Source organism: Musa acuminata, chromosome BXJ1-4, assembly GCF_036884655.1.
Source record: "Musa acuminata AAA Group cultivar baxijiao chromosome BXJ1-4, Cavendish_Baxijiao_AAA, whole genome shotgun sequence".
In the NCBI taxonomy this organism is placed as follows: domain Eukaryota; kingdom Viridiplantae; phylum Streptophyta; class Magnoliopsida; order Zingiberales; family Musaceae; genus Musa; species Musa acuminata.
The window spans coordinates 25,016,581-25,041,393 of NC_088330.1; the positions used below are offsets into that span (position 1 = coordinate 25,016,581).

At 37.3% G+C, this 24,813-nt stretch overlaps 1 protein-coding gene and 1 pseudogene across 2 annotated transcripts; both read right to left on the reverse strand.

Annotated features, from left to right (window-relative positions):
- Window positions 1–376: 376 nt before the first annotated feature.
- On the reverse strand, window positions 377–5,243 carry LOC103981864 (protein SHORT HYPOCOTYL IN WHITE LIGHT 1). Of its 2 annotated transcripts, none has more exons than XM_009398621.3 (4): window positions 5,030–5,239; window positions 4,713–4,922; window positions 4,492–4,557; window positions 377–807 (listed from the first exon to the last, which is right to left on the reverse strand). In XM_009398621.3, the coding sequence occupies exons 1-4, from the start codon at window positions 5,201–5,203 to the stop codon at window positions 655–657; spliced, it is 603 nt and encodes a 200-aa protein (XP_009396896.2). In that variant the 5' UTR covers window positions 5,204–5,239; the 3' UTR covers window positions 377–654. The 2 variants fall into 2 exon arrangements, with proteins under 2 accessions (XP_009396896.2, XP_018680077.2); XM_018824532.2 differs by lacking the exon at window positions 377–807 and adding an exon at window positions 1,626–2,033 and having other exon boundaries at window positions 5,030–5,243.
- A 1,086-nt stretch (window positions 5,244–6,329) lies between these two features.
- LOC135672476 (signal peptide peptidase 1-like) lies at window positions 6,330–23,950 on the reverse strand (annotated as a pseudogene).
- Window positions 23,951–24,813: the final 863 nt, after the last annotated feature.

A 24,813-nucleotide genomic window follows, 5' to 3' on the forward strand; every position in this document is an offset into this window, starting at 1 on the left:
CCCTTTTTCTTTTTTAACTTGTTAAAACCCTCATTAAAACCATTGTTTCTGATTTGATTCGGAACCGTTAAACCATCATCCAATCCGATTAGGTTCGGCACCATCGGCCAATTAATGCAGTTCGATTCCGATTCATCTTGTTAACCAAAATAATAAGCATGCATCGGAACTAAAGGTGAATTTGTTGAAATAGTCAATCGAAGGTACCTTGATAGATCTATCAAGGATAAACACATTATGAAGCAATTCTTGACAGAAAGAGTGCTATCAGCTTCTCCTCCACGAAAACCATCCAATATATATTTGTTCAGCTCGTCTCCATGAGAATTTCATTTACCTGTATAAGTTATTTTCATGCTAAGATCCACTCCCAAAATGTCCAGATTGTGTTGCCAAATTATGTTTGCATATATATCAGAATTGTAGTAAATAATACAGTGTCGAGAGCAGCAGAGTTAGCTCTCCAATGGGTAAATTTCGTGAAAGCAATGCAAGACTGTTACAGAAGGTTGATATTGATGCAGGTTCTCATGATCAGTACACTAAGAATTTACGGTCTTTCGATTCTTTCTGCCTCTCGACACAAGATCTGGAACTCATTTCTCCCCATACTCAAGCATAAAGTTTTAACTTCAAAATGAAAAGGCTGACGAATCATGTAGGCTGCACACCACTCCATCTGCTGTCCTCGTCATCCATGGTGTTTTTGTAACTGTATTGGTTTATCCTTATGTAAGAGATTCCGGACCATATTCCACGAACGAGAAGGATGCTTATGAATACCATGCTTCCAAATGTGCAGATAACCTACAATGGTTGCAGTAAAACTTGGAATGATTAACTTATGGAATTCCTCAGTTAAAAGGAAAACAATTAACTTATATCTAGCAATTTGATCTACTTCCTAATTTTAACACACATACACTTTATAAACAACAAAAAATCACCTCTTCAATATGGAACTATACCTACTCTGCATCTACTTGTAGGGTAACATCTATGATGATAATCTTCAAGAAGGGATTCCTAAAATAGCTAAGAAGTTAAGGTTTACACCAAGATGGAGAAAAGAAACATGTGTTGCAACACGATATCAATCTTAAATATCTGCATTGCATTGCCCTGGTGGAGTCATGAATTGTTGCATACTGTGTGAAGAGCACAGTCCTCAACTTTTACTATGTGACATTATTTTTTTCTTTTGTGATTTGCATTTCCATTCTTAGTCTTCTCATGTTAAAAGGGAAATATAAAAAGGTTAGTCCATATTTATTTGTTTGTTCTTTGTCATCACTCCATTGTTTCCATGTGAAGAAAAAGTGTGTTATTTTAATTAAACTTCACATGTACCCTTAGAGACTTGTGTATGATATCTAAGCAATGTCTAACATGCAAATTCAACATGTCAGCTATCCAGATGCAGCATAGCTCATAACATCACATGTGTTTATATGCTGAGGCATATTGCAGAATCAAGAATTTGTGAAACTTATTTAATAAACTATTTGGGAAACAAGTTATAAGAAATATAAGTAAATGTTTATAGATTAATGCTACATTATTATGGACCACGCATTATAGCATGAATAATAGTAACAGCAGAAGTAATTTAATAGAAGGAAATATAAATCATAAGTTTCACTGCATTTTCATACATACGTGAACATTATTTTCATGCTTAAAAGGACTGTATGTGTAGAAGAATAGGTACATGTCATTGCATATATGATTTCTCTAACGTTAGATGATTTCCCAAGACTTTTCCTTGGTGGGAATCACATGCACTAGATTGTCGTTTATAGAAAGGATGAATCTAGTGCACTATTCTCCCACCAACATAGGATCAGGGCTGTGACCTGAATACTGAACACCAATGCCGCAAAGGAAGAATCTTACATTTTCCCAAGGCTCTACAAAGTCTCACCCTCATTACGTTACCCTTGTCTGAAACCACATAATTCAAGTTTGCAAAATCACCGTACCAACCTTGTGTGTCATATGATTGCATTTGTAGATACTGCTTTCTGGAATACCTATCAAAGAGCATATAAGCATGACTACCACCTTTCGTATCTAATATGCAACTCATTTACACAATAAATTTTGTTTACATACATTGGTTTACTCATCCATCTGTTCGAACCTAACTAGTGCAGATTAATATCCATTTTTAGCACAGACAATAGCATTGCCACTTAACTCTCACCTACAGTTATGGTTATATAGCAATATTTACAACAGGACAAGAAAAACATTTTTGCAATTTGCAATCTTAAATGCTTGTGCATCACGGCATGTATGACAAGTACAAGATGTAGGGATTTTAAGATTTCTACAAAATGCATACAATTCCAAAATGCAAGAAGCAATTAACATTTCTTATAGTATTATCATAAGAGAATCCAAACAACCCTCTTCCACATGTCTATACAGATTACAATTAAGACAGTAAAATCAGTTCACTTATTAGACGAGAGCAAAAAAGAAAATAGGCACAGGTAAGGGAACATAAGTCAAACCAAGGATTATGAGGAAGAAAAGAGTTATATGTTTGCAGAAGAAGGCCATGAGTTTCTTAAAGATTGGAGTTGTTCAGCTGATGTCTTTAGAAACCTTCCAATAGACCTACAGTTGAAATTCCTCTTTCAAGAACAAGGATGAGACCGATGTCTTTAGAAGTACACCTTTTATGAAAGACATTTACACATCTGATACTGATAGTCATTTATGCAGTTGGTTTGTTTTCACACATTGGTTTACTCATTGGTCCGAGTTTAATTAGTGTGGTTAGCAATATATAATTGCTACTTGCCTTTCATCTACAGGTATGATTATATTACAAAATTTGCAACTAGACAAAAAGAAATCATTTTGTTGATTTTGCAATCTTAAATGTTTAAAGAAGCAGAGTATCAGTAGTTCTTAAAAGCGAATATGAACACAAAATGCAAGAAGCAATGGACAATTATTTACAGCAGATAAAGCTTGGTAGAAGTTTTTCCAGTTTAAGTAACTAAAAAAAGAGGGTAACAACGGTAGATTAAAACACAAAAAAGTTTCAAAAAAGGAGTAGACACAGGTAAGGGAACTTAAGTCAAACCAAGGATTAAAAAGAAAAGATATTCTAGCCATATATGCCCATGAATTTCTTAAGGTTAAAGCATTTAATCTGATGCCTTTAATGAACTCAATAGACCTACAGTTGCTTGAAATTGCTCTTACCAGAACAAGAATGAGCAATATCTTTGGAGTTTGGAGGCAATCATTTTTTGCAACACTCTATTTATGATTATCAGGAAGATGATATCTATACAGAAACAAAATCTGAAGGTTGATGAAATCTTTTGATTGAGTTTTTCTGCTTCAAGGATATATGGAAAAGCTTGTACATTGTACAAGCACAGGTGGGTAAATATAAGCTTGATTTTAAGATGGTTTCTTTCAGCACTGTAAACTAGAATTCCTTATGCTTATAACAGAATAAAATTTTGGTACTTATGAATATGATTACTATATAACTTATGAAGTCTGCTAGTCTACTCGAGCCAATTGCAGGTTCTGTTGTTCTAGTGCTGCTAGAAACTTTTCAACAAGCAATACCTTCAAACTTTCTCATGCTTGAAACAGTATCAGTTTGAATGAGAATGAAAATTCATCATCATTGGGAAATACCCACTTTCCTAGTAAATGGTTCTATCCATGAGCTAAGTATTGTGGTCAAGATGATATCCAATTGAAATCGTCCATCTTGTTCTCCACAATGACAGTCACCTGCTTAATTTGATTGAGTTGCTTCTCTTAAAAATCCAACATAAATGCTAGGAACCATAAAATATCTTATATCTAACAATTAACATTATGTTTAGAAGTGGACTTGAGATTTTGAAATTTCCTGGCCAGGACAGCTGAAAATTTGCATGCTTATCATTTGGGGCTCTCAACTGTTCAGCAGGAGATCAAACCAGCCCTTTTGCCCGTATTTAACTGATAACATAGAACCAGCTAATCTTAAAACTTTAAATACAACAGGCTGGTCCACTGCAAAAGGTAAAGGGTAAGGATTAGGGTAAAGTTTTTTATTTTCTTGTCACACTCATTCCTAGACTTTGTTCCTCTTGGCCATAGCATGCTGCTTCAGTTGTCCACTGGATTTGGCTGCCACATTTCACACTCCAAAATCCTAGCTTCGGATTGTCACATAATACATTGTCAATGAACAAAATTTCCAAGGAAGATACTCAACCTTAAGTAGGATAATTGACCTTGCACATCACATTTGAGTGATTGAACATAAGACCAGAAGCAGCAGGAAGAATTTGGAAGGTTTACTAATGTTAACTACGATGGCTTGTTTTGATACGGGAACAGATAGAAATAAGAACTCACCACATAAAGATAGCTACTTGTCGAAGTAATTAAAGAAAACATCATGCAACAATCTACAACATCAATACTTGAACAAAACCTTCTAAAGCAATAAAGCAGAATTACCTCAAGGAAGGCCTTGAGAATCCACAAGGACGCCAGTATCAGTACCCCGTTGACCGAGAACCCCACCTATTCGAAAATCAACAAAAAATAACCATCAGATGAACCTTCGCGTTCCGCAAATTTCCCACGAAACGCAAACAGAAAAATTGGAGGAAGAGAAAAATAACCTAACTAGCAGACCTAAAATTCGATCATCGCTGAGACGGAAAGGTTGGGCATACCAATTTAGTGGAAATGGCAGGAGGCAGCATCGCCCGGACGGCCCTTCTGGCCCGTCGAGAGATCTTTCGGAACACACTGTGTAGGAACCTCGCGAGCAGATCCAAACTCCTGTCATCCTCATCGTCATCATCGTCGTCGTCCTCCCCATAACTTTGGCCGCCGAGATCGCCAACCCACGCCCGAGGGTCGGGAACCACAGCCACTGCCTCCTGGCGGCCAAAAGACCAGAATTTTCGATCCGAGGTGCAACCTTTACCAGATTTATATGCCTCTTCGGAATAATTCGAGGTAAGGGGTCAGAGGAGTGATTCGATACCTGGGAATAAGTGGAGAACCTCTTGGAAGCATACGGAAGAGGGGAAGAGAGCCGAGAGGAAGGAGGGAGAGCGAGCGAACGAAGAAGGAGATCGCGGCGACGGTGGCTACTGGAGGGGCGCGGCCATCGGAGGCGAGAAGAGGAGAAAGAAACGGAAACAGAGGAAGCCGCCATGGGATACGACAGCAAAGGTGGAGCAGTTAATGTCTTTTTATTTCTTTTAAAACACCGAAAGATCTACCTGTGTTTAAAAGTTTATTTACACATTATTTATCTGCTTTTTTCAAAAGAAAAATCTATAAATTCCTAAGAAAGCCTAAGCTTTGGTTTATTTTTATAGACCACCTCTTATTTTATAAGAGATGAGATTAATCCTAATTTTTATCTTATCAATTATCATCTCCACTTTATCATCCTATCGTCTATCGTGATTGTTATCTTATCGATTATCGTCTTCATTTTATCATCATGTAGTAGTTGCTCATTGGCTCATGATGCCCTATCACATGACATTATTACCTCCACATGATCATCTATATCATTACCAAAGCACGATTAAGGCCTCACCTCCACTCTGTCATCCGTATTATTGAACTCAGACAATAACCCACCTTTTTAGAAGGATCTGAGTAGCCACAACAAATATCTTCTCGAGGTGCTCTGCTCTCCTAATCGATCGACAAACAATGAGCAAAAGTAACAAGATGAAAATAAGTGAGAGCATACTCCTTCCATGAGAGCTCAAAAATATATATATATATATAAGGTTATGGATAAGGGTGAGGGTGGTTGCGACGGACGAGGGGGGTGAAAGGACGAAGTTCAATAGCAATTTTTTTATAAAAAAAAAAATAAGAGACAATATGTGGAAAAAAAAAAACTTCGGATTTTTTTGAAGTGAGTTTCTTAAACTTATCAAAAGAACATTATTTCAAACCTAAATAACCATACTGAGTGTCTTATCCAAGAAAAATCATCCTGAGCCACATTTCAAACCTAAATAACCTGATTTAATCCAAAGTGTAACTTACTTGTTCAAGACCATCATCCCATGCCGATCCCATCACATTCGAGTCCTACGAAAATTCAAATCAAATCCTTGTCGTGCTATCAGTTGTAAGAGTTAAACAGAGTTGAAAACCAACATTTCTTTTTTCCTATCATAACAATTATATCAAAATGTTCACTATAAGTTGTAAGAGTTAAACAAAATGTTGTAAGAGTTAAACAAAATGTTCACTATAACAGGCCCACACAATGTCTTCAAAGGAAAAACAAAGATCATGGACCCGACCACCATTATAAGAAGTACAAATGCGTAACAAAGACCACAATAAAGTTACAAAGAACAGTATCTGGGCCACTTACATGTACCTGTAAAAACACAACAGATTAACTCCAAAAATATCATAAACGCTTTTTATAGGCAATAATCCCTCTTAAGATAAACTGACCAACTATGATTCCTGTCCACAAACTCAGCCAGTTCAGCAATTATTTTTTGGCTTTGGCCTTGATCGATGCAGCACGCGTACATCTAGGATGATAAAATTATGGGACTTCCAGAAAAAATTCAAAGCCAAGATACATAAAAAATGAGACTTCAAAGCCAAAAAGACTATCATCTCCAACAATTTAAACACCAGAAAACTTCACTCAAATCTGCCCTGTTCAGAAAACTCACCTATCTTTGCCTCCTAGTTTTGGGCAAGTGAACTCTGGTGATCCACTGTACTGCTAACTGCTAAGCATGTTTCAGAAAACCAATGCCTTCTCAAGTTCCAGAGCAAGAATCCTCCACAGCCACCTCTTCAGATGAATCATATGCCCCGATGACGCTCTTGTTTACAGTATATTACACATGAGCTAAATGCTGCATCTAAGTGGACATGCTCTTGTACAGCATTAAGGGTATCACAACTCTACCAAAGTCCAGGGGTGCTGAAGACATTGGACAATTAATCCTCTATTTTACTTGTAAAATTTTAATGTCTCGAGAACCTATTGGTGGCAATGCCTAGTAACTTGTGACAAAATATTGGAATAATTTTGACAACAAACAATCAACTAATACAGTTTCTTGTCCAATTTAGTATCTCCATCTTGTTTTGAACTACTACTGCTTGGGTAAGCTGAGGATTTTGATCTGTTGTACTCCAAGAGCTGTGTATGTAGAAAAAATTCTTGTGAGCTCATTTCATTAGAAAATCTAAATTAAGATTTGAAAATAATTCATCAAACCTTCTAGGTCCTACAGCAGACAACAGATTATGCAAAAAATGCATCAGTAGTTGCACTTGGATACTAGATTCACTCGTATCCTGTAAGTTTTAACCAACAATTTATAACAACTTGATTTTAATGTTTTGTTCACGTCTCCAATTATGGGCATATTGTTACTTCAATCAATATCCTACTACGAGCATGAATGATGTGTAATACAATGATGATTGTCTGTGAAAACAATACCTACATAAACAATCAAACTGTGCTAGAGAAAAGAATGCCTCAAAGCCCAACGCAGTGATTGGCAATGCCTAAGTTGACCAACATCCATGCCATCCATATGGAGAGCATTCATATCTTGTCTTACTGTCACCAAGTCTTTCCTTGCTTCTCGTGTTCAACTTGAATTAACTCCTAGTAGTTGTTTATGTTAGCGATCCTTAAAACATTATAAAAGTAAATTGCCTTTTGTTCTGTCAATTCTAATGGCACTAAACAATGTCAACACTGAAGATAGTAACTGATAGTTCCTAGCCTCAAAATATGCATACTAATAACAAGTCGTTTCTCATTATCGCCTACCTGGCCCACTTAAGTCAGTATTATCCCCCTTAAAATGAGATTGAAATTGGCAGGGTAGGAAAATAGGTAACACGATGGAGTTTGCAATGAGTTAGTGTGATTGGTCGTTAATGGCATTTGGAAATAGGTAGAACTAAATTCGTGAGTCCTCTTCCCACTGCCACCCCTACAAAGCAGTGAGGACCATGCTGGTTTTTCAATGACCAGAATGAAGAACAAGTATTTTATCTCACTCATTCTGGACTTGTTTGACTGGCCGGGAAAAGCACGCTATGCTTTATACAATAGGATTATATAACTCGACTTATAAATCGGGGTTCGTTGTACTAAGCTGTATCACTCGGTACTAGTGGTAGATATCAATCTGATAGGGGACCGATACAAAAACCACCCTCTACCAGGCAGTACCCATTACATGACCCTGTATCGAGCAATACAAGATCTATACCGATCGGTAACGATTGAAATCCAACCGTTATCAATCAAGGGCTCAGATTGCCTTATTTCAAATAGTTAATTTGACCGTTTGAACCATAGGAAATGTTTTCAAACTCTTTCGTCCGTCACAGTCGTCCAGCATGCAAAGGCTAAGGTAAAAGGGAAGGTAGTATCATCAATTACACCATTAGAAAGAATTGAATCGGACGATAAGACACCTTCTCAATCGCATTCAACAACCCACTTGGTCTAGAGACATGGTAGCGATGTGAACAGGAGTGCCTTGACCGATGATGGCAACGATGTCATGGAGTCACTGGTAGTCTACACAATTTGAGGGTGGTGCATGGACCAAGAAGTAGTATTTTACATTTGCCACCTAAGATTCAAGTCATCGAGCTCAACGAGGTATTGGTCAAGTTTATACACGAAAAAGAAAGGGAAAGGCAGTGGATGATTTTAAGCAGATGCGACAAAGACTACACGACGTAGATACAGAGCGAAGCTCATCGTATTCATAATTGTCATATTATGGAAAATCTTATGGCCAACAGTAGTACAGTGATAGTTGGTTATACTTCTCTGAGCAGTAGTACAATGACCGATCTTATGATACCAAGTAGCAAATCAATGGCGAAAGTATAAGTTTTAACATTCTCCATGCTCTGCACCAATACATGTCATAATCGTCCTTGCCTTAGGAGCCATCTCGGAAACATGGTTCACGATAATCAAACTATAACCATCACCACATCGATGCACTAATGGCTTACAGTGTATCTATATACTATATTGTGGAATCATTTTCAGGATTGGGTTTGACAAACATATTAAATTGATATACAGATACATAGAATCGAGGACCTCAATCCACCGCTCGTGGAGTCACGTTATTCTTTTTTATAGTAAAATCAGGTATATCCGCCGATTGATTATTTGATTTATTTGAATCATAAAGTTTATGTTGTTTAAAAAATAATCTAACAATTTAAATCATTTCTTTGTAGATAATACAATATTAATGAAAGGAAGGTATGAAATGTACCATAAAATTACTTCATAAAGCTTGAAAAAGATGTGTCACTATTCTTTCCTAATTTAGATTATTTTTACTAAAATTAAATAATTTATAATTACTTCTAACTTAAAAACTCTAATCCAACTTTTTTTTTCTATTTTAAAGGAATTTTTAAACTATTTTCAATAATTTTACTGTACCATTAGTACGCCCAGGCGTTTCGATATATGGCATGTCGATACACCTTGATAGGTACCATATCGATAGTTGGTCGATACATTGGTACAGACCAGTAAGGGGAACCTTGATATAAATTATCTCGAATGTCAATAGTTTAAGGTAGTTGAGTGAGAGGTGGTAGACTTGAACTATCGTAGCTTATGATTGTTCGATGGATCATCTCTCCCTAATTTTGAGGCATTACATTTATTAAACCTCAAAAGAAACCAAACATTTATCTTACTATAAGTAGACATAAGAACTTCTGGAATGCTGATGAATTGACCAGAATGGGAACCTTGACCATCTTTAACCTTTAGCCAAAACTTATTTAACAAGACTAAATGATAAAATGGCCTAAGCAAGACTTAAAAGGATATCTCAACAGTAATTACATAATCCCTGCAGCATATGGACATAAAATTAATCCCCAATGAACAGGAAATAAGTATGTTTGTATCGTTGAATCCAACCAGGAAAAAGCTAGACTATAGATTTATTCTCAGAACTGATGCATAGTTGAGATGTTGAAGCATCATGGAGTCATTTAGCTAGATTTATCCTCAGCATTGATGCATAGCTGAGATCTTGAAGCATCCTGGGTCGATTTAGCCCATTACCATCCTTGAACACTTATCATCTGTTCCTGATACCCAAAACAACCAAACTGTGATCACTTCCAACAAAATTGACCTTTAAAATGCCACCTCACTATCATTAGGGCATATCTGGATGACTAAGAGTGGCTCCACAGAAGTCATTTGCAGTTGGGTTCAACCACTTCCTGGTGTTTAGATGCCTGAAGTGGGACCAAAGTCCAAAGGAATGATGTGAGGAACTTCAAAGCAGCCAAAAAAATCTGGAATCAATTTTCTCCATTGGAGGTCCAAGTCAGTGACATATGTAAAGTTTCCAAAGGGAAGAACAACCCAACCTGATCTCTCTCTTTGTTCCCTCATCCCTCTATCTGACCCAATCTCTCCTGCTCCATCCCTCCACCATGAACAGCCTCACTGCTATCACTATCATTAACACTGAAACCAGTCCATCCTACCAAGGTATGTGTAGGTCTAACCTTGTACCCAATTTCACTTAAAGCCCTAACGTATGCTATTGTATTGCTTTAGATATTTTTGGATTCAAGATGAAAATTTACCAATAAATGCTTTTATTGATGGAGCCTTGTTTTCCTAAAATCATCTTCCATAATGCATCAGAGGTAAGGTATCAAATCTCAACAGTACCTGTCAGGTACACAGCGATAATCAACAACCTGAACAACAGACCAAGTAGTGGCATTATATATATAGATCAATAACAACACAATCATTTTCATAATTTTTTTTTCATTCAATATACCAGGGAGTATAAGTGCATATACTGCTGGGTACTAATGTACCGATCTAGTAGGTTCAAACACTGTTGTTGAGCTGCAATTTAAATCCTTAAGTCAGAAGGAGGTGTTTTGGACCTTTTCTATATGGTAGCATTAGGACATACTGTACTGATTTAGTAGCTTCAAATACTGGTATCGGACTGAAATTTAAATCCTTAAATCAGAATAAGGTATTTTGGACCTTGAGACAATGGAAACTGGCACATTTTGGGATGCCATGTTAGCCATATTTCTGCCACTCATGGGTATCTTTCAGCAATATCAGGGATGTGGAGGGGACTTCTGTACTCATCTATTGTTGAGATATTGAATTAGATTTTTGGAACCATTCACATGAAATTTGGTAATTGCAGAGCTTAAACTTTACATAGCTTTAATATTTTGGTGACTACATCTTAGTGAAAAAAGATATTTGTTCCTTTAAAGATGTGTTGTTGTAGATATTAACAATGTATATCACAGTATTCATCCACAAAAAGTGACTTCACTTGAAGTCACTTCAGAAGAACTGGTTTCAGATACTTGCATCACTTGTCTAACAACAGCTCTAACTTTCTAAATTCCAGTCACACAAAATAAGCTAGATTTCAACAGGGATAATTGAATAAAAATCCATAGAATTAAAAACATTTACGAAGCAGTCAGGGGCCTCACAAAAATGCACACATCGTTTGTGGAGATAAATAACTTCTGCTTACATTAATGGAGATGATTTAGGTCAGTTATGATTCATAAAGTATATTCTAATAATCTCTGGAAATCACTTGATTGATGTGCCACTTAGCAAAAGCTTTGGGAATCCACAAAATGTAGCATTAGGAGAGATATTCAACTGTGTAAAAAACAAAGAATATAATTTGTCATCTCTTACCAAGAAAATCGCACCGGTTTTAGATGGCCCTAACGATAGCATTTCAGTTCCCTGCAAAACAGAGATTTTGGTAAATATATACAAAAGACATTGAGAAAAGTAATGTGGACTTTCTTTTCAGTGTACAAACTCTACTAAACATAATATAAAATAACCAACTCCTAGCAAACTGAGATCTACCAGTCCAACCAAGTACTGATAATGATACCATAAACTTGGTCCTGCTGGATATATCATTTCTGCTTTCTTTATTTAGCGATACTAGGTTATACAGCTCAGTATGCCGCTTGGTATCTCAGTGTCAAATCAGTCCAACCAATTAATAAAACCAATATTGAACAGGTATTACAACCATGCTAGTGAGTGTAATGATCCTCTCCTTATATAATGTAATATTTAAACAGAAAAGGTATTTAAATATTACATTATATAAATATTTGTCTGGGTGTTAGGCATTGGAAACACTTTTCTGGGCCAAACTCGATTAGACAAACAACAATTACATACAGCTTTAGCCTTGATCCAAACCACACCCAATAGTTCAGTTGAATCAATTAAAGAATCAGATATATAACTCCTTGCCACCAAGTGCCCGATCCAAGCCCTAATTCCTTTACCCTACATCAAACTATCCCTCACATTTGCTCTCCATTACCAACTCTCCTCTGCTGAAGTCTGCCCTCGTAGGCACCGATTTCCCTGTTTCAAATTTGCCACTTTCCACTTGTCTTAATTTTTTCTTTGAAAAGTTTAAATAACCAATTAATCAAATTGAGTACTCTTAATTTATCTCCATAATTGTATATAATATAAGGTAATTAAAGGTAAATATTCATATATAACGAAGTGCAATTTTTGTATCATTTTTTTAATTCAAAATATACCAATACATAACAATTTTTGCATCTAGCAAACAATGACTCTCTTGTATGTTATTAAGTCTTACCTAGGATCTATTGACTAAAACGACGAAAAAATGACTAAAATTACTACAGAACAAAAATGACTAAAAAACCTACGACAAGTAATATCAATCAGCTACATCATCATTCATTGAAAAAATACTGAATACAAACCTGAATACAAAATGCAATTCCCAGTATATTGTTTGCCAGCCAATGCTTTTTTAGAGCATACCACACATGGAAAAAAGATTCCAGTACTGAAGCAACAACCTGAGACCTGGTGAATTCCAGAGAAGCAGCCGCAAGACGAAACATTAAAAAATAAACATCTATCAAGAATAAATGATGAGAGATGACCACGACACATGATGGAAATCATCAAGTTAGCAACCATACACCCCGATAGTAAAAGAGCTATGTTACATATGGAATGCAAATTGATCCCCTCCAACAAATTGAAACAAGACGGATCATTCAAGATTGAAGTTAGGAAAACTATTCTAATCACTTTATCAATGAAAATTTTATAAAGTAATTAGAATAACACTTTGATTCCCTTAAAACGTCACAAACTAAGAAGCTTGATAAGTTGAAAGGAAAAACAAAGATTTTTGGGTTTTGAACGTCACAATCAGAAAAGCTTGATAAGTTCCAAAGTTTATGCAAGAACTTAAAAACAAAACACTCACCGGTGTTGAAAGTTAAATACACTTCTGAATTGTATTCCTTACAAAGGGAGTTAGCCTTGTTTATATAGTAGAAAGGGAATGAATCCATTAAATACATTAAATGACATTCATATTCCTCATGCATGAATATAGATTACTCATGAATCTGACTTAAATTGATTTGAATGATTATTCATGAATAAGCCCACAATTCCTAATATGGTCCAATATGACTGAATGACATTTATTCTTCAAAATGAAATAAAAATTCATCCTTCTCTCAATGCTGGACTTTCTCTTCACGATGTGGACTTATTTGAATCACGTTGATTATTTTAGGTTCTTCTTGTATCCATAGAAACTTGACCAAGTTTTGACCAGCTTGTTTCTTCCAAGTGCCTTCCAAAAAACAAGTTAAGGCTTCTTTCATCCTTTTAGCTTTAGCTCTTGTCATTGATCCTCCATGAATAATTAAAAGATCTTTGGCAGAATTATAATCAACTTGCTCATTCATATCATTCCCTCTTTCCTCGAAAGGATTCGTCCTCGAATCAGCGCCTTCATCTCCAGCATTAAACAAAGATAAATCAGAAACATTGAAGGTTGTACTAATATTGTCATACTAACCTGGTAGTTCCAGCTTGTATGCATTGTCATTGATTTTTTGAAAGACTCGAAATGGACCATCTCCTCTTGACATTAGTTTATACTTCCTTTGGTTAGGAAATCTTTCCTTCCTTAAGTGTATCCAAAATCAATGACAATGCATACAAGCTGAAACTACCAGGTGAGTATGGCAATGTTAGTGCAACCTTCAATGTTTCTAATTTATCTTTGTTTGATGCAGGTGATGAAAGCGTTGTTTCGAGGACGAATCCTTTCGAGAAAAAGGGGAATGATATGAATGAAGTAGTTGATTATAATTCTGCCAAAGACTCTTTAACTATTCATGGAGAACCAATAACAAGAGCTAAAGCTAAAAGGATTAAAAAAGCGTTAACTTGTTTATTAGAAGCCATTTGGAAGGAGCAAGTTGGTCAAAACTTGGTCAATGTTCTATGGACACAAGAAGAGCCTAAAATAGTCAACGTGATTCAAATAAGTCCATATCGTGAAGAGAAAGTCCAGCCTTGAGAAAAGGATGAATTTTTAGCCCATTTTAAAGAATAAAGGTCATTCAGCCATATTGGACCATATTATGAATTGTGGGTTTATTCATGAATAATCATTCAAATCAAATCAAGACAGATTCATGAGTAATCTATATTCATGCATTAGGAATATGAATGTCATTTAATGTATTTAATGGATTCCTTCCCTTTGTACTTAATCTTTGTACCAAGGATTGCCATATCGATCCGTACCGCCCGGTACGAGCGGTACGTACCGGTCCGATGGTATATCGGTACGCGGACCGCCCGTTACCGGGCAGAACGAATAATAATAATATATATATATATATATATATATATATATATATATATATATATATTAATATTTTAAATAAAATCGAGGCGACACGACGTCGCCTTTTTCGGCGACGTCGCCTTTTTCGGCGACGTCGCTATATATATATATATAATTTAAATAAACGTCGCCTCGGCGACATCGCCCCGTGTGGGGAAGGAAAAGGCGACGTCGCCGAGGCGATGCGACGTCGGCCAATAAAAAAATAAAAAAAATAAATATAATATATATATATATATACATATATCGCTCGGTATACCGAGCGGTATACCGTTCCGTACCGTACCGAGAGATCGTCGAAACTCCGGTACGGTACGAAATTTCAAACCTTGCTTTGTACTATATAATCAAGACCGACTCCCTTTGTAAGGAATACAATTCAGAAGTGTATTCAACTTTCAACACCGGTGAGTGTTTTGTTTTTAAGTTCTTGCATGAACTTTGGAACTTATCAAACTTTTTTGCTCGTGGCGTTCAAAACCCAAAAATCTTTGTTTTTCCTTTCAACTTATCAGGCTTCTTAGTTTGTGACGTTTTAAGGGAATCAAAGTGTTGTTCTAATTTCTTCATCAATTTTTATTGATAAAATGATTAGATAGTTTCCCTAACTTCAATCTGCCAAAGAAATGATGAGAGATGACCACGGCACGTCAATTCTGCTTCTTAATAGAAGGGGAAAGATTATCAGCTGACTGAGTTCTTAAACACAAGGTCCTCACTAGCACAGTGCAGAAGGAAAAGCTAAAGTAGAGCGTATAAGGACACATAAGGTGCAGAAATCATCAAAAGTTAGAAATAAACATGTCTGCTCATTATGGATGGAGAGGCAAGTCTCATATAACTAGATCTCTATAAAAATTCAGTGCCCCATTGGCCCATCAACAAAAATTCTAGCAATCTAGCATGCATACCTATCATAGCTTCCTGCACTCCAATTTTTGCCATTCAAAAATAGAGAACTAAACCAAATGAATTTTACAGCGCAAGCTCGTTGAGTCTAACATCTAAAAGAAGACTGTACATGCACTAGATGGACTAACCCAATAACAAAAGACATTAAGAAGGTAGTTATTGTTCAACCTAAAGACGAGATATAGATAAATTGAGAACAACCAATACGTAGGATTGTCACATATAAATCCCCATTTTCATATGAAAACCCGAAAAGGATCATTTTCTATTAGAAGAAATCATGTTGAATGGGACAGCTTAATCATTCCAATCAAACAATGATCTAAGTAAATATACGTTAGCTGATTATGCTGTTACTGCAGATGAAAAATGAACAAAGAGTGCAACAACAAGTAATATTGAATATATCATTATAAGAAGCATTGAATTGTCACATCATACATGTCAGCTACACATCGAAAGTAAGATGAAGATAGAAAAGTTACAAAAATCAGGTACAAAGCTTATTAGAATGATAAGAGCATGAGACACTGTCAACACAAAATAATTTGATAATCATATCCAGGAATTCAGAAAAAGAAAAGAAATAAAGTATAACATACCCCGGAAATAAGGAACATGCCAAACAATGAGGTCATCGTTCCAATGTTTTGGAAGAAATCGGTTGATTGCTGGTAATAATGTGTTAGGACTCTAGCTAGGAGAGTCCTAATTGAGAGGGACATTCATGTAAAACCTACCTAAGCCGATCCCTATTAAAGAGGTGAAGAGGCCGGCTAGGGTTAGGAGGTTATTTCTTAGAGAAGAATATGGAGTTGTAAAGGAATAGGAGTCTTGAGTATGAGTCATATTAGGAGTTGGTTAGAAGTAGGAGTCTTTAGTATGAGTCCTATTAGGAGTTGTTTAGAAGTAGGAGTCTTAAGTAAGAGTCCTATTAGGAGTTAGGATTTAGAAGCCCTATAAATAGTCATGTATTCCACCTCTTTTCATAAACAATAGATGAATCTTTTCTGCAGCCTTTGAGCAGCAACTTGGAGGGAGGAACCCCTATAGAGTTCCAAGGAGGCCGATCCCCTAAAGAGATCAACCCCAAGTTTAGAATCTGCAAGGGTTCTAACACCTGGTATCAGAGCAGTGTTCTTGGCATCTCGCTGCCCTTCCACTGCCATCCATCAACCCTCCACAACCGCCCAAAGTAATTTCCACAATTGCTTAAAAGATCGTCGCCGAATTCCGCCATCATCTCTACCATCGCGGATCATCCTTTGATCTCCCCGTGAATTGCAACAGGTTCTGGTTTCCTACCTTATTGCTGCTGCAATTTAGTTATCCATATTCGAAAATAAAAAAAAAATCAAAAAAACTGTTCCTATATTGCTGCATAAACCTTTCGTCACAAAGTTTGCATCTCTACGACGAAAGATACATTGCAGAATTCCAGCCGCATAGTACCATCTGTTTGATCTTGCTACTGTGCTTTTTCTATCCAAATTTTTATGAAATTTTTATGATATCTTTGACTCTTCCTAACAGCAGATTTACCTTTGGTTTTTTCAAAAAATTCTCAATATAAACCATTGATCTTTTACGTCTAATCTGCTATACTTGAAAATCTGCACTGTAAAATTTCAACCGCATAGCACTGTTTGTTTGATCTTGATACTATATTGTTTCTATCCAAATCTCTACAAAATTTTTACGACAGCTTTGAAACTTCCTAACAGTGGATTTCCCTTTGGATTCATCAAAAAATTCTCAATATAAACCACTAATCTTTTACGTCCAATCTGCTATACCTAAAAAATCTGTGCTGCAAAAAATTTCAACCGCATATTGTTGCCTTAACCCATCTATTTGTAATTGTTTTTGAATGAAATTTCTTATACACTTCATAGATCATCTTGGCTTCCATCTAAGATTAATCTATTAAGAAATTCATATCTAAAAACGATTTTATGTTGCTGTAAATTTTCGTCGTAACCTGTTGAAATTTTTCGACGAGAATTCTGCAATCGCAACTTACACCAATTTCCTTGCTGTTATACTGCCGAAATTTTCTTGATTAAATTAGATATCCTTGCTGTCATATAAACTGTGATTTTGCTATCAATTCCCTCCTCAATTCTCTCAAGTTTTTGGTGGAAATTACGTCGAGAAACCGTTGTTTCTTCGACGACAATTCTACTCTTACAAGACAGCACATACTTGCTGCAACTTCCACTTATTTCTATCAAACCTTTGCTACCATCTACCACAGATCCAAAACTTTTATCTGCAGCCCTAAAACTCCACCAAACCACACCCTCAAACTGCACCCAAAATAGCCACAAAACAAGCCTAAACCGTAGCCTACATCCACCGATCTACCAACCCTTTCGACCAACACCTCTCTCAACCAATACATGCCTTTAACCCGACAACAAAAGAGAGATCTTAATATCACAGATTTAGTGGCATATACTATGGCATCTGAGGAGGTAATCAATGCTAAATTCGAAGCCTTCGAGGCGCGAATGGAGGATAAGATTCGGACGCTCTTTACCGAACTCAAATTGGGCCGACCACTAAGCACGAAGAAATCACATCAAGGAGAGAGCTCTGCCCAATCGCACCAAACCCAAAGATATGACTTCCAAGAGAGGGGAAGCTCTATGACTGACCTCAACTATCCATGCATGAGAGTGGACTTCCCTAGATGGGAAGAAGGAGACCCGATTGGTTGGATCTCGCGCGCGGAGCGATATTTTCAGTACCACAAAACCGCGGATGTATCTATGGTGAAAATTGCAGCTATACATTTTGAAGGGGATGCTATACAGTGGTTTGACTGGTTTGAACATACTTATGGAGTTCTTTCATGGCGACAATTCAAAGAAGGACTACTAATCCGCTTCAGACCAACCGATTACGAGAATATTGACGGACAACTAGCAAAGATCCGACAAACCTCCACCATTCAGGAGTACCAAACTAGGTTTGAAAGGTTATCTAATCAAACTCATGATTGGTCTCAAAAACAGCTATTGAGGACCTTCATTGAGGGCTTGAAGCCGGAGATTCGAGGAGAAGTTAAAGCGCGACAACCGTATACGCTGATGGCAGCCATCTCTTTCGCACGACATCAAGAGGAGCAATTGAACCATGAAGCTCGGAGGACTAGGGTCGCTCCTCAACCAGTAATATTGAAGCCCTCAGCCCCCTCTACTATTGACCAAGTCCCTACACCAAAGTGGTTAACAAGAGAAGAGCTTCGGGAGCGATATGCGAAGGGGTTATGTTGGCATTGTGACGAGCCGTGGAGTCGTGAGCATCGTTGTAGTAAAGGAGGACTTCTTATGATTGAACCGATAGAAGAAGAGGTCATTGAACATTCAGAAGAGAGCCTTGAACATGAAGAAAAAGATGCAGAAGAAGAGCCACAACCGACCGAAGTTACGATACATACACTAGTTGGCTACTCAAACCCGCAAATGATGAAAGTTGGAGGCCTTCTCAAACAACAACCGATCACTGTTCTCATCGACACGAGCAGCACTAATAACTTCCTAAATAGTAAGGTTGTTATCCATATGAACTTACCTATTGAGAATTGTAGCAGGTTTGTTGTTAAGGTCGCCAACGGACGGATTTTGAAGTGTGATCATAGGTGCCCGCAGGTGAAACTGTTGCTACAGGACCAAGAGATAATTGCATATTTCTTCCTCCTCCCTCTTGATGATCATGAGGCCATACTTAGAATTAAATGGTTGATAACATTAGGTGATATTTCTTGGAATTTTATGCAACTATTTATAAAATTTTACAGTAAGGAGAAACAGGTGATACTGCATGGGAAACGTGAGGGCGACGTAATGATGATTTGCACACAACAAATGGAGAAGGTTTTGCATAAAGCATGCAGGGGCTTTTTGGTACAACTTGAGCAGCAAATTAAAGGAGAGCCAATAGAATTTGAAGTTTCAAACCTATTTCCTTTGCTTGCTGAATTTTCAGATATATTTGACGAGCCGCACAACCTACCTCTTAGTCATCGGCATGATCATTGTATAATGATTTTTCCAGTCAAATCTCCAGCAAATACTCAGCCATATCGGTATCCACATCTCCAGAATAATGAAATAGAAAGGATTTTAAAAGAGATGCTTGAAACAGGAGTTATTCGGCCAAGTTGCAACCTCTACTTTTCACCGGTGCTACTTGTACACAAGAAGGACGGAACATGGCGAATATGCGTTGATTACCGAGCTCTCAATGGCATAACCATCAAGAAAAAATACCTTATTCCAATAGCAGATGAATTGCTAGATGAAAGTGAGCACAAATCTTCACAAAGCTGGACCTTCGATCTGGGTATTATCAAATACGAGTGTATGAAGAAGTCATACCGAAAACCGCCTTTCGAACACACAACGGCCACTACGAATTTTTACTTTCTTCAACAAAAGGTGAAATATCTTGGGCATATCATATAAGAGGAAGGTGTGACGGTGGACCCCTTCAAAATTGAAGCAATGCAAAACTGGCCTACCCCAAGGAACATAAAATTGCTACATGGCATTTTGGGTTTAACAGGCTACTACAGTAAGTTCATGAAAAACTATGGAAAGATCAGTGCACCACTTACTTCCTTACTGGAAAAAGATGTCTTCCAATGGTCGGACAGAGCCTCCACTGCCTTCGACAAACTTAAGGCAGCCATAACGACGACGCCGGTGCTAGCGCTACCAGATTTCAACCGACCCTTCATCATTAAGGCTGATGCATCTGGAGACAGAATGGGAGATGTTCTCATGCAAGATGGTCGACCACTCACATACATTAGCAAGACATTGTCTCCCCCCTATCAAAATATGTTAACATATGATAAGGAGATGCTCGCCATTGTGCACGCAGCAACGAGGTGGAGATCGTACTTGATCAGGCGATACTTTCAAATCAAGACCGACCATAAAAGCCTAAAATATCTCTTGGAGCAGAAGATATCTTCCCCCGAGTAGCAAAAATGGGTAACAAAAGTTCTTGGATTTGATTATGAAATAACTTACAAAAGGTGGAAAGAGAATGTTGTTGCAGATGCGCTTTCGCAGCTACCTGAGCAAGCTGAATTTTCGGTCGTTTTACTTCCAACCAGCGACTTTCTTAAGGATATTAAGATGGAATGGCAGGAAGATTCAGAGGCTAGTAAAATTATAAAAAAATTGGAGGAAGCACCAAGCCCCATGGCTCATTACAATTGGGACTCAAAAGAATTACACTATAAGGGACGCATTGTGCTTATGATAAATTCTACTTGCATCTTCATGAGCAGATTTTGGACAACGTTATTCCATATGCAGGGTACTAAATTGAAAAGGAGTACAGCATATCACCCACAAACCGATGGCCAAACAGAAGTTGTAAATAGGTGATTGGAGACAACCCAAAGCCACCCATCAAATATGACTACCCAAGGAGAACTTCAGACTCAGCCAAGTGCTATTATTGGTCGACGGATCGTGACTCGATGATGACGATCCACTACTGAATTGCTAATACAGTGGGCAAACCTACTAACAGAAGATGTCACTTGGGAGAACTATGATGACTTGAAGATCAAATTCCCAAAATTCATGAATCGAGGACAAGGCTGATTTGAAGAGGGCGGGTCTGTTAGGACTCTAGCTAGGAGAGTCATAATTGAGAGGAACATTCATGTAAAACCTACCTAAGCCGACCCCTATTAAAGAGGTGAAGAGGCCGGCTAGGGTTAGGAGGTTATTTCTTATAGAAGAATATGGAGTTGTAAAGGAATAGGGACTATGATGACTTGAAGATCAAATTCCCAAAATTCATGAATCGAGGACAAGGCTGATTTGAAGAGGGCGGGTCTGTTAGGACTCTAGCTAGGAGAGTCATAATTGAGAGGAACATTCATGTAAAACCTACCTAAGCCGACCCCTATTAAAGAGGTGAAGAGGTCGGCTAGGGTTAGGAGGTTATTTCTTATAGAAGAATATGAAGTTGTAAAGGAATAGGAGTCTTGAGTAGGAGTCATATTAGGAGTTGGTTAGAAGTAGGAGTCTTAAGTAAGAGTCCTATTAGGAGTTGGTTAGAAGTAGGAGTCTTAAGTAATAGTCCTATTATGAGTTAGGGTTTAGAAGCCCTATAAATAGTCATGTATTCCACCTCTTTTCATAAGCAATAGATGAATCTTTTCTGCAGCCTTTGAGCAACAATTTGGAGGGAGGAACCCCTATAGAGTTCCAAGGAGGCCGATCCCCTAAAGAGATCAACCCCAAGTTTAGAATCTGCAAGGGTTCTAACATAATGTTACCCTGCATGTCAATGTTAGCAACAAATGAAGTTCCTAGACATATGAATTCTATAGAAAATCATTGACCAGATCTCATTTTACTAAAAGAGACAGCTACATACGAGAAAGCCACAATCCCAAGAACAAGGAAGTAGCATGTCAGTACTGCACTAACCAAATCTTTGGCTAAAAACTTGAAAAGCAGAAACTGTGCTAATAGCATTGCACTCCCGGCCAAAGGAAATCACAGGGCACATTTGACATTGTCTCCTGAATATATTTCATAATCTCAGGATGTACTTTTGATATGCACTCTTTAATCTAAATCAAAAAACAGAACAAATTGTAACCTAAGTGACCACCCAAAAGAAGAAGAAGACTCACTAAAGGTAGTGTTAGGCATGCTGTCAGACCAACATTTATATTGGGATTTACCTTCACAACAAGTGGGGCTAAGGTCAAACCTAACATGAAAATAAAGCTTAACATAAATTATCAAGCCATAGGCCTAGCAATCAAACAAGATATCCTTTTACAACCAAGCTACTTACACAAGAATAATTTATCAAGCTATAGGCCTATGAATAGAAAAAGATTTTTTTTGTAATTTAGGTAGTTAATAAACCACCTAATTGTAAACCCTTCAAGATAAACTTAACCAATGCAACAGGTCTGGACAGTCTAAAATGCCACATAGATTGTGTGATCTACCAGGTCTTTACCTGTCCAAGAAGGAAACAGAATGCATGCCACTCGTTAATGGTGAATATTCCAAAGCCAGTACATGTGTCAGAACAAATCCAAACAGCCTGTTAAGCGCTCAAAAGTATTGGCCAGTCTAGCCTAATGGAAAACAAATCAGTAAGAGAAGGGTCATTATGGCTTGAAATGTTTTGACTTCTTCTCTCCACTGAATCGAACCACATGACTGTTTGTCTAAGAAAATTTTGGACAAAGAAGAGGTAGACCCTTCTTGCTTCTCGCCAGTGTCTCCAATTTCTGGTCCAATCTCCAGCCTTAATCGATGAAGAAGATGAGGGGCTAATCACAACTTAGTTCCCTTTTCCCTATCATGGTATGTTGCCGGTCTAGGTGGTTCTTGAAGCTGCTATGTTAGAATAAACCTTATGTTTGCACTAACCCAAGACGTGTAAGAATGATGTCATGATCATGGCTTTTAAGTGGCAAAAGACCAAGCACATTCAGCCAACTACTATAGAAGCTCATAGAAGAACTACAGATTACAGCCGTCAAACAAGTAATATTGTGAAATATACAAAGCAGCATCTCCACAATGGCACCAGTTTTTGTAGACGTTTAAGTAGATCAATTCAGGAATGAACATATCAAATAATTCCACACCATTGTAGAACAGAAAAAATTATTCCAATAAAATGATACGCAAAATTCAAAAGAGACAACCAGTCAAAATTAACTGAATTCTCAGTGTTAGAAAGCTCCGACCATACGAGCCACGGCATCATACCCGAAAGAAGAAAATTTGCAGCACGTTCATGTGTTTTCATTGTAATCAACTCAGGGTCAGTAACGAATGATTATTACAACACAGAATGAATAGAGCAAGTTGTGGATCTATGAATTTGTAAGGCGAGTAAGATCTATGTATGGTTCAGCAACAAAATCAGTGCTGGATCAGGGGTATGATCCTCCCAGAACTCAGTCCCGCATAAGAAAAAGCAGCAAGCATGTAGAATCACCACTATGCGCCTCACACATCAAAATCTACGATTAGCACAATTTGGAAGAAAACTAAAAGTAGTAAGTTATATATGTTTTAAGGAAAGGTAAAGGAAACAAGAAGTCTAAAATTGGTCTACGTAAAAGATAAAAAGAAAAGAATTTGACAGACACGGGATACGAAGATCGAACCGTCTCATCAGATCCCAAGAAAAAGATTCAACTCTCTTCACCCACTGAAGCACTCTTCATGGGCCGTCAACCAAATTACTGACCCAATCAAAGAAAAACCACAAGTCAAGGAAGTTATAAGGGAAGCCGAAATCCACCGGAGAGCAGAAAATTTAAGAAAAATTAACAGAAAAGAATCAAAATTTTAACGCAGGCATTACATTCTTGGGCAAAACCAAATATTAGGTCCGCTATCCGCCAAAACAAAGGCATAAACCCAAATCCTATAACATAATCCTGTTGGGTCCAGCCCCCATATGTGGGCTTGGACAATTGAGCCTATCGAGCCCAAATTAGCAAACGAAAGAAATTAAAAAAAAAGAAAGAGAAGGTGAGTAAAAGAGATCAGATTGCAGCGTGCAGCATGCAGAGGAAAGAGGAGTGAGAAATAGAGAGAGAAAGATTAGGTTTCTGAGTTTTCTGTTTGACGATCGGTAGCCAAACATTGTCAGTTTCGGTCCAAATTTTATGTGGAGAATCCTTACAGCAAACTCTACAATCCTAATGGTGTTGATCTGCAGTTTACCCTCTCTAAGGTACTTTCCTATGATATCCACTCTATGAGACCTAGAATTCTCTTTTGAGGAGATTCATCCTACATGATGAAGATATGTTATTCTTGAGCCAAGATCTATGATCTTGATATTATTCTGATCCTCTAGTTATTCTAGAGAAGACCTACTGTAAACCTGTTATCATTATTATTGATAGTGGAAATTTGAGGTGGACTACGGTCCCGTGGTTTTTCCCACATTGGATTTTCCACGTTAAAAAGATTTGGTCTCACTGTGTGATTGATTATTTGCTCTATTGTTTATGTTGTGCTGGTTGATATTTACATTTGGATATCAAGTTGGTATT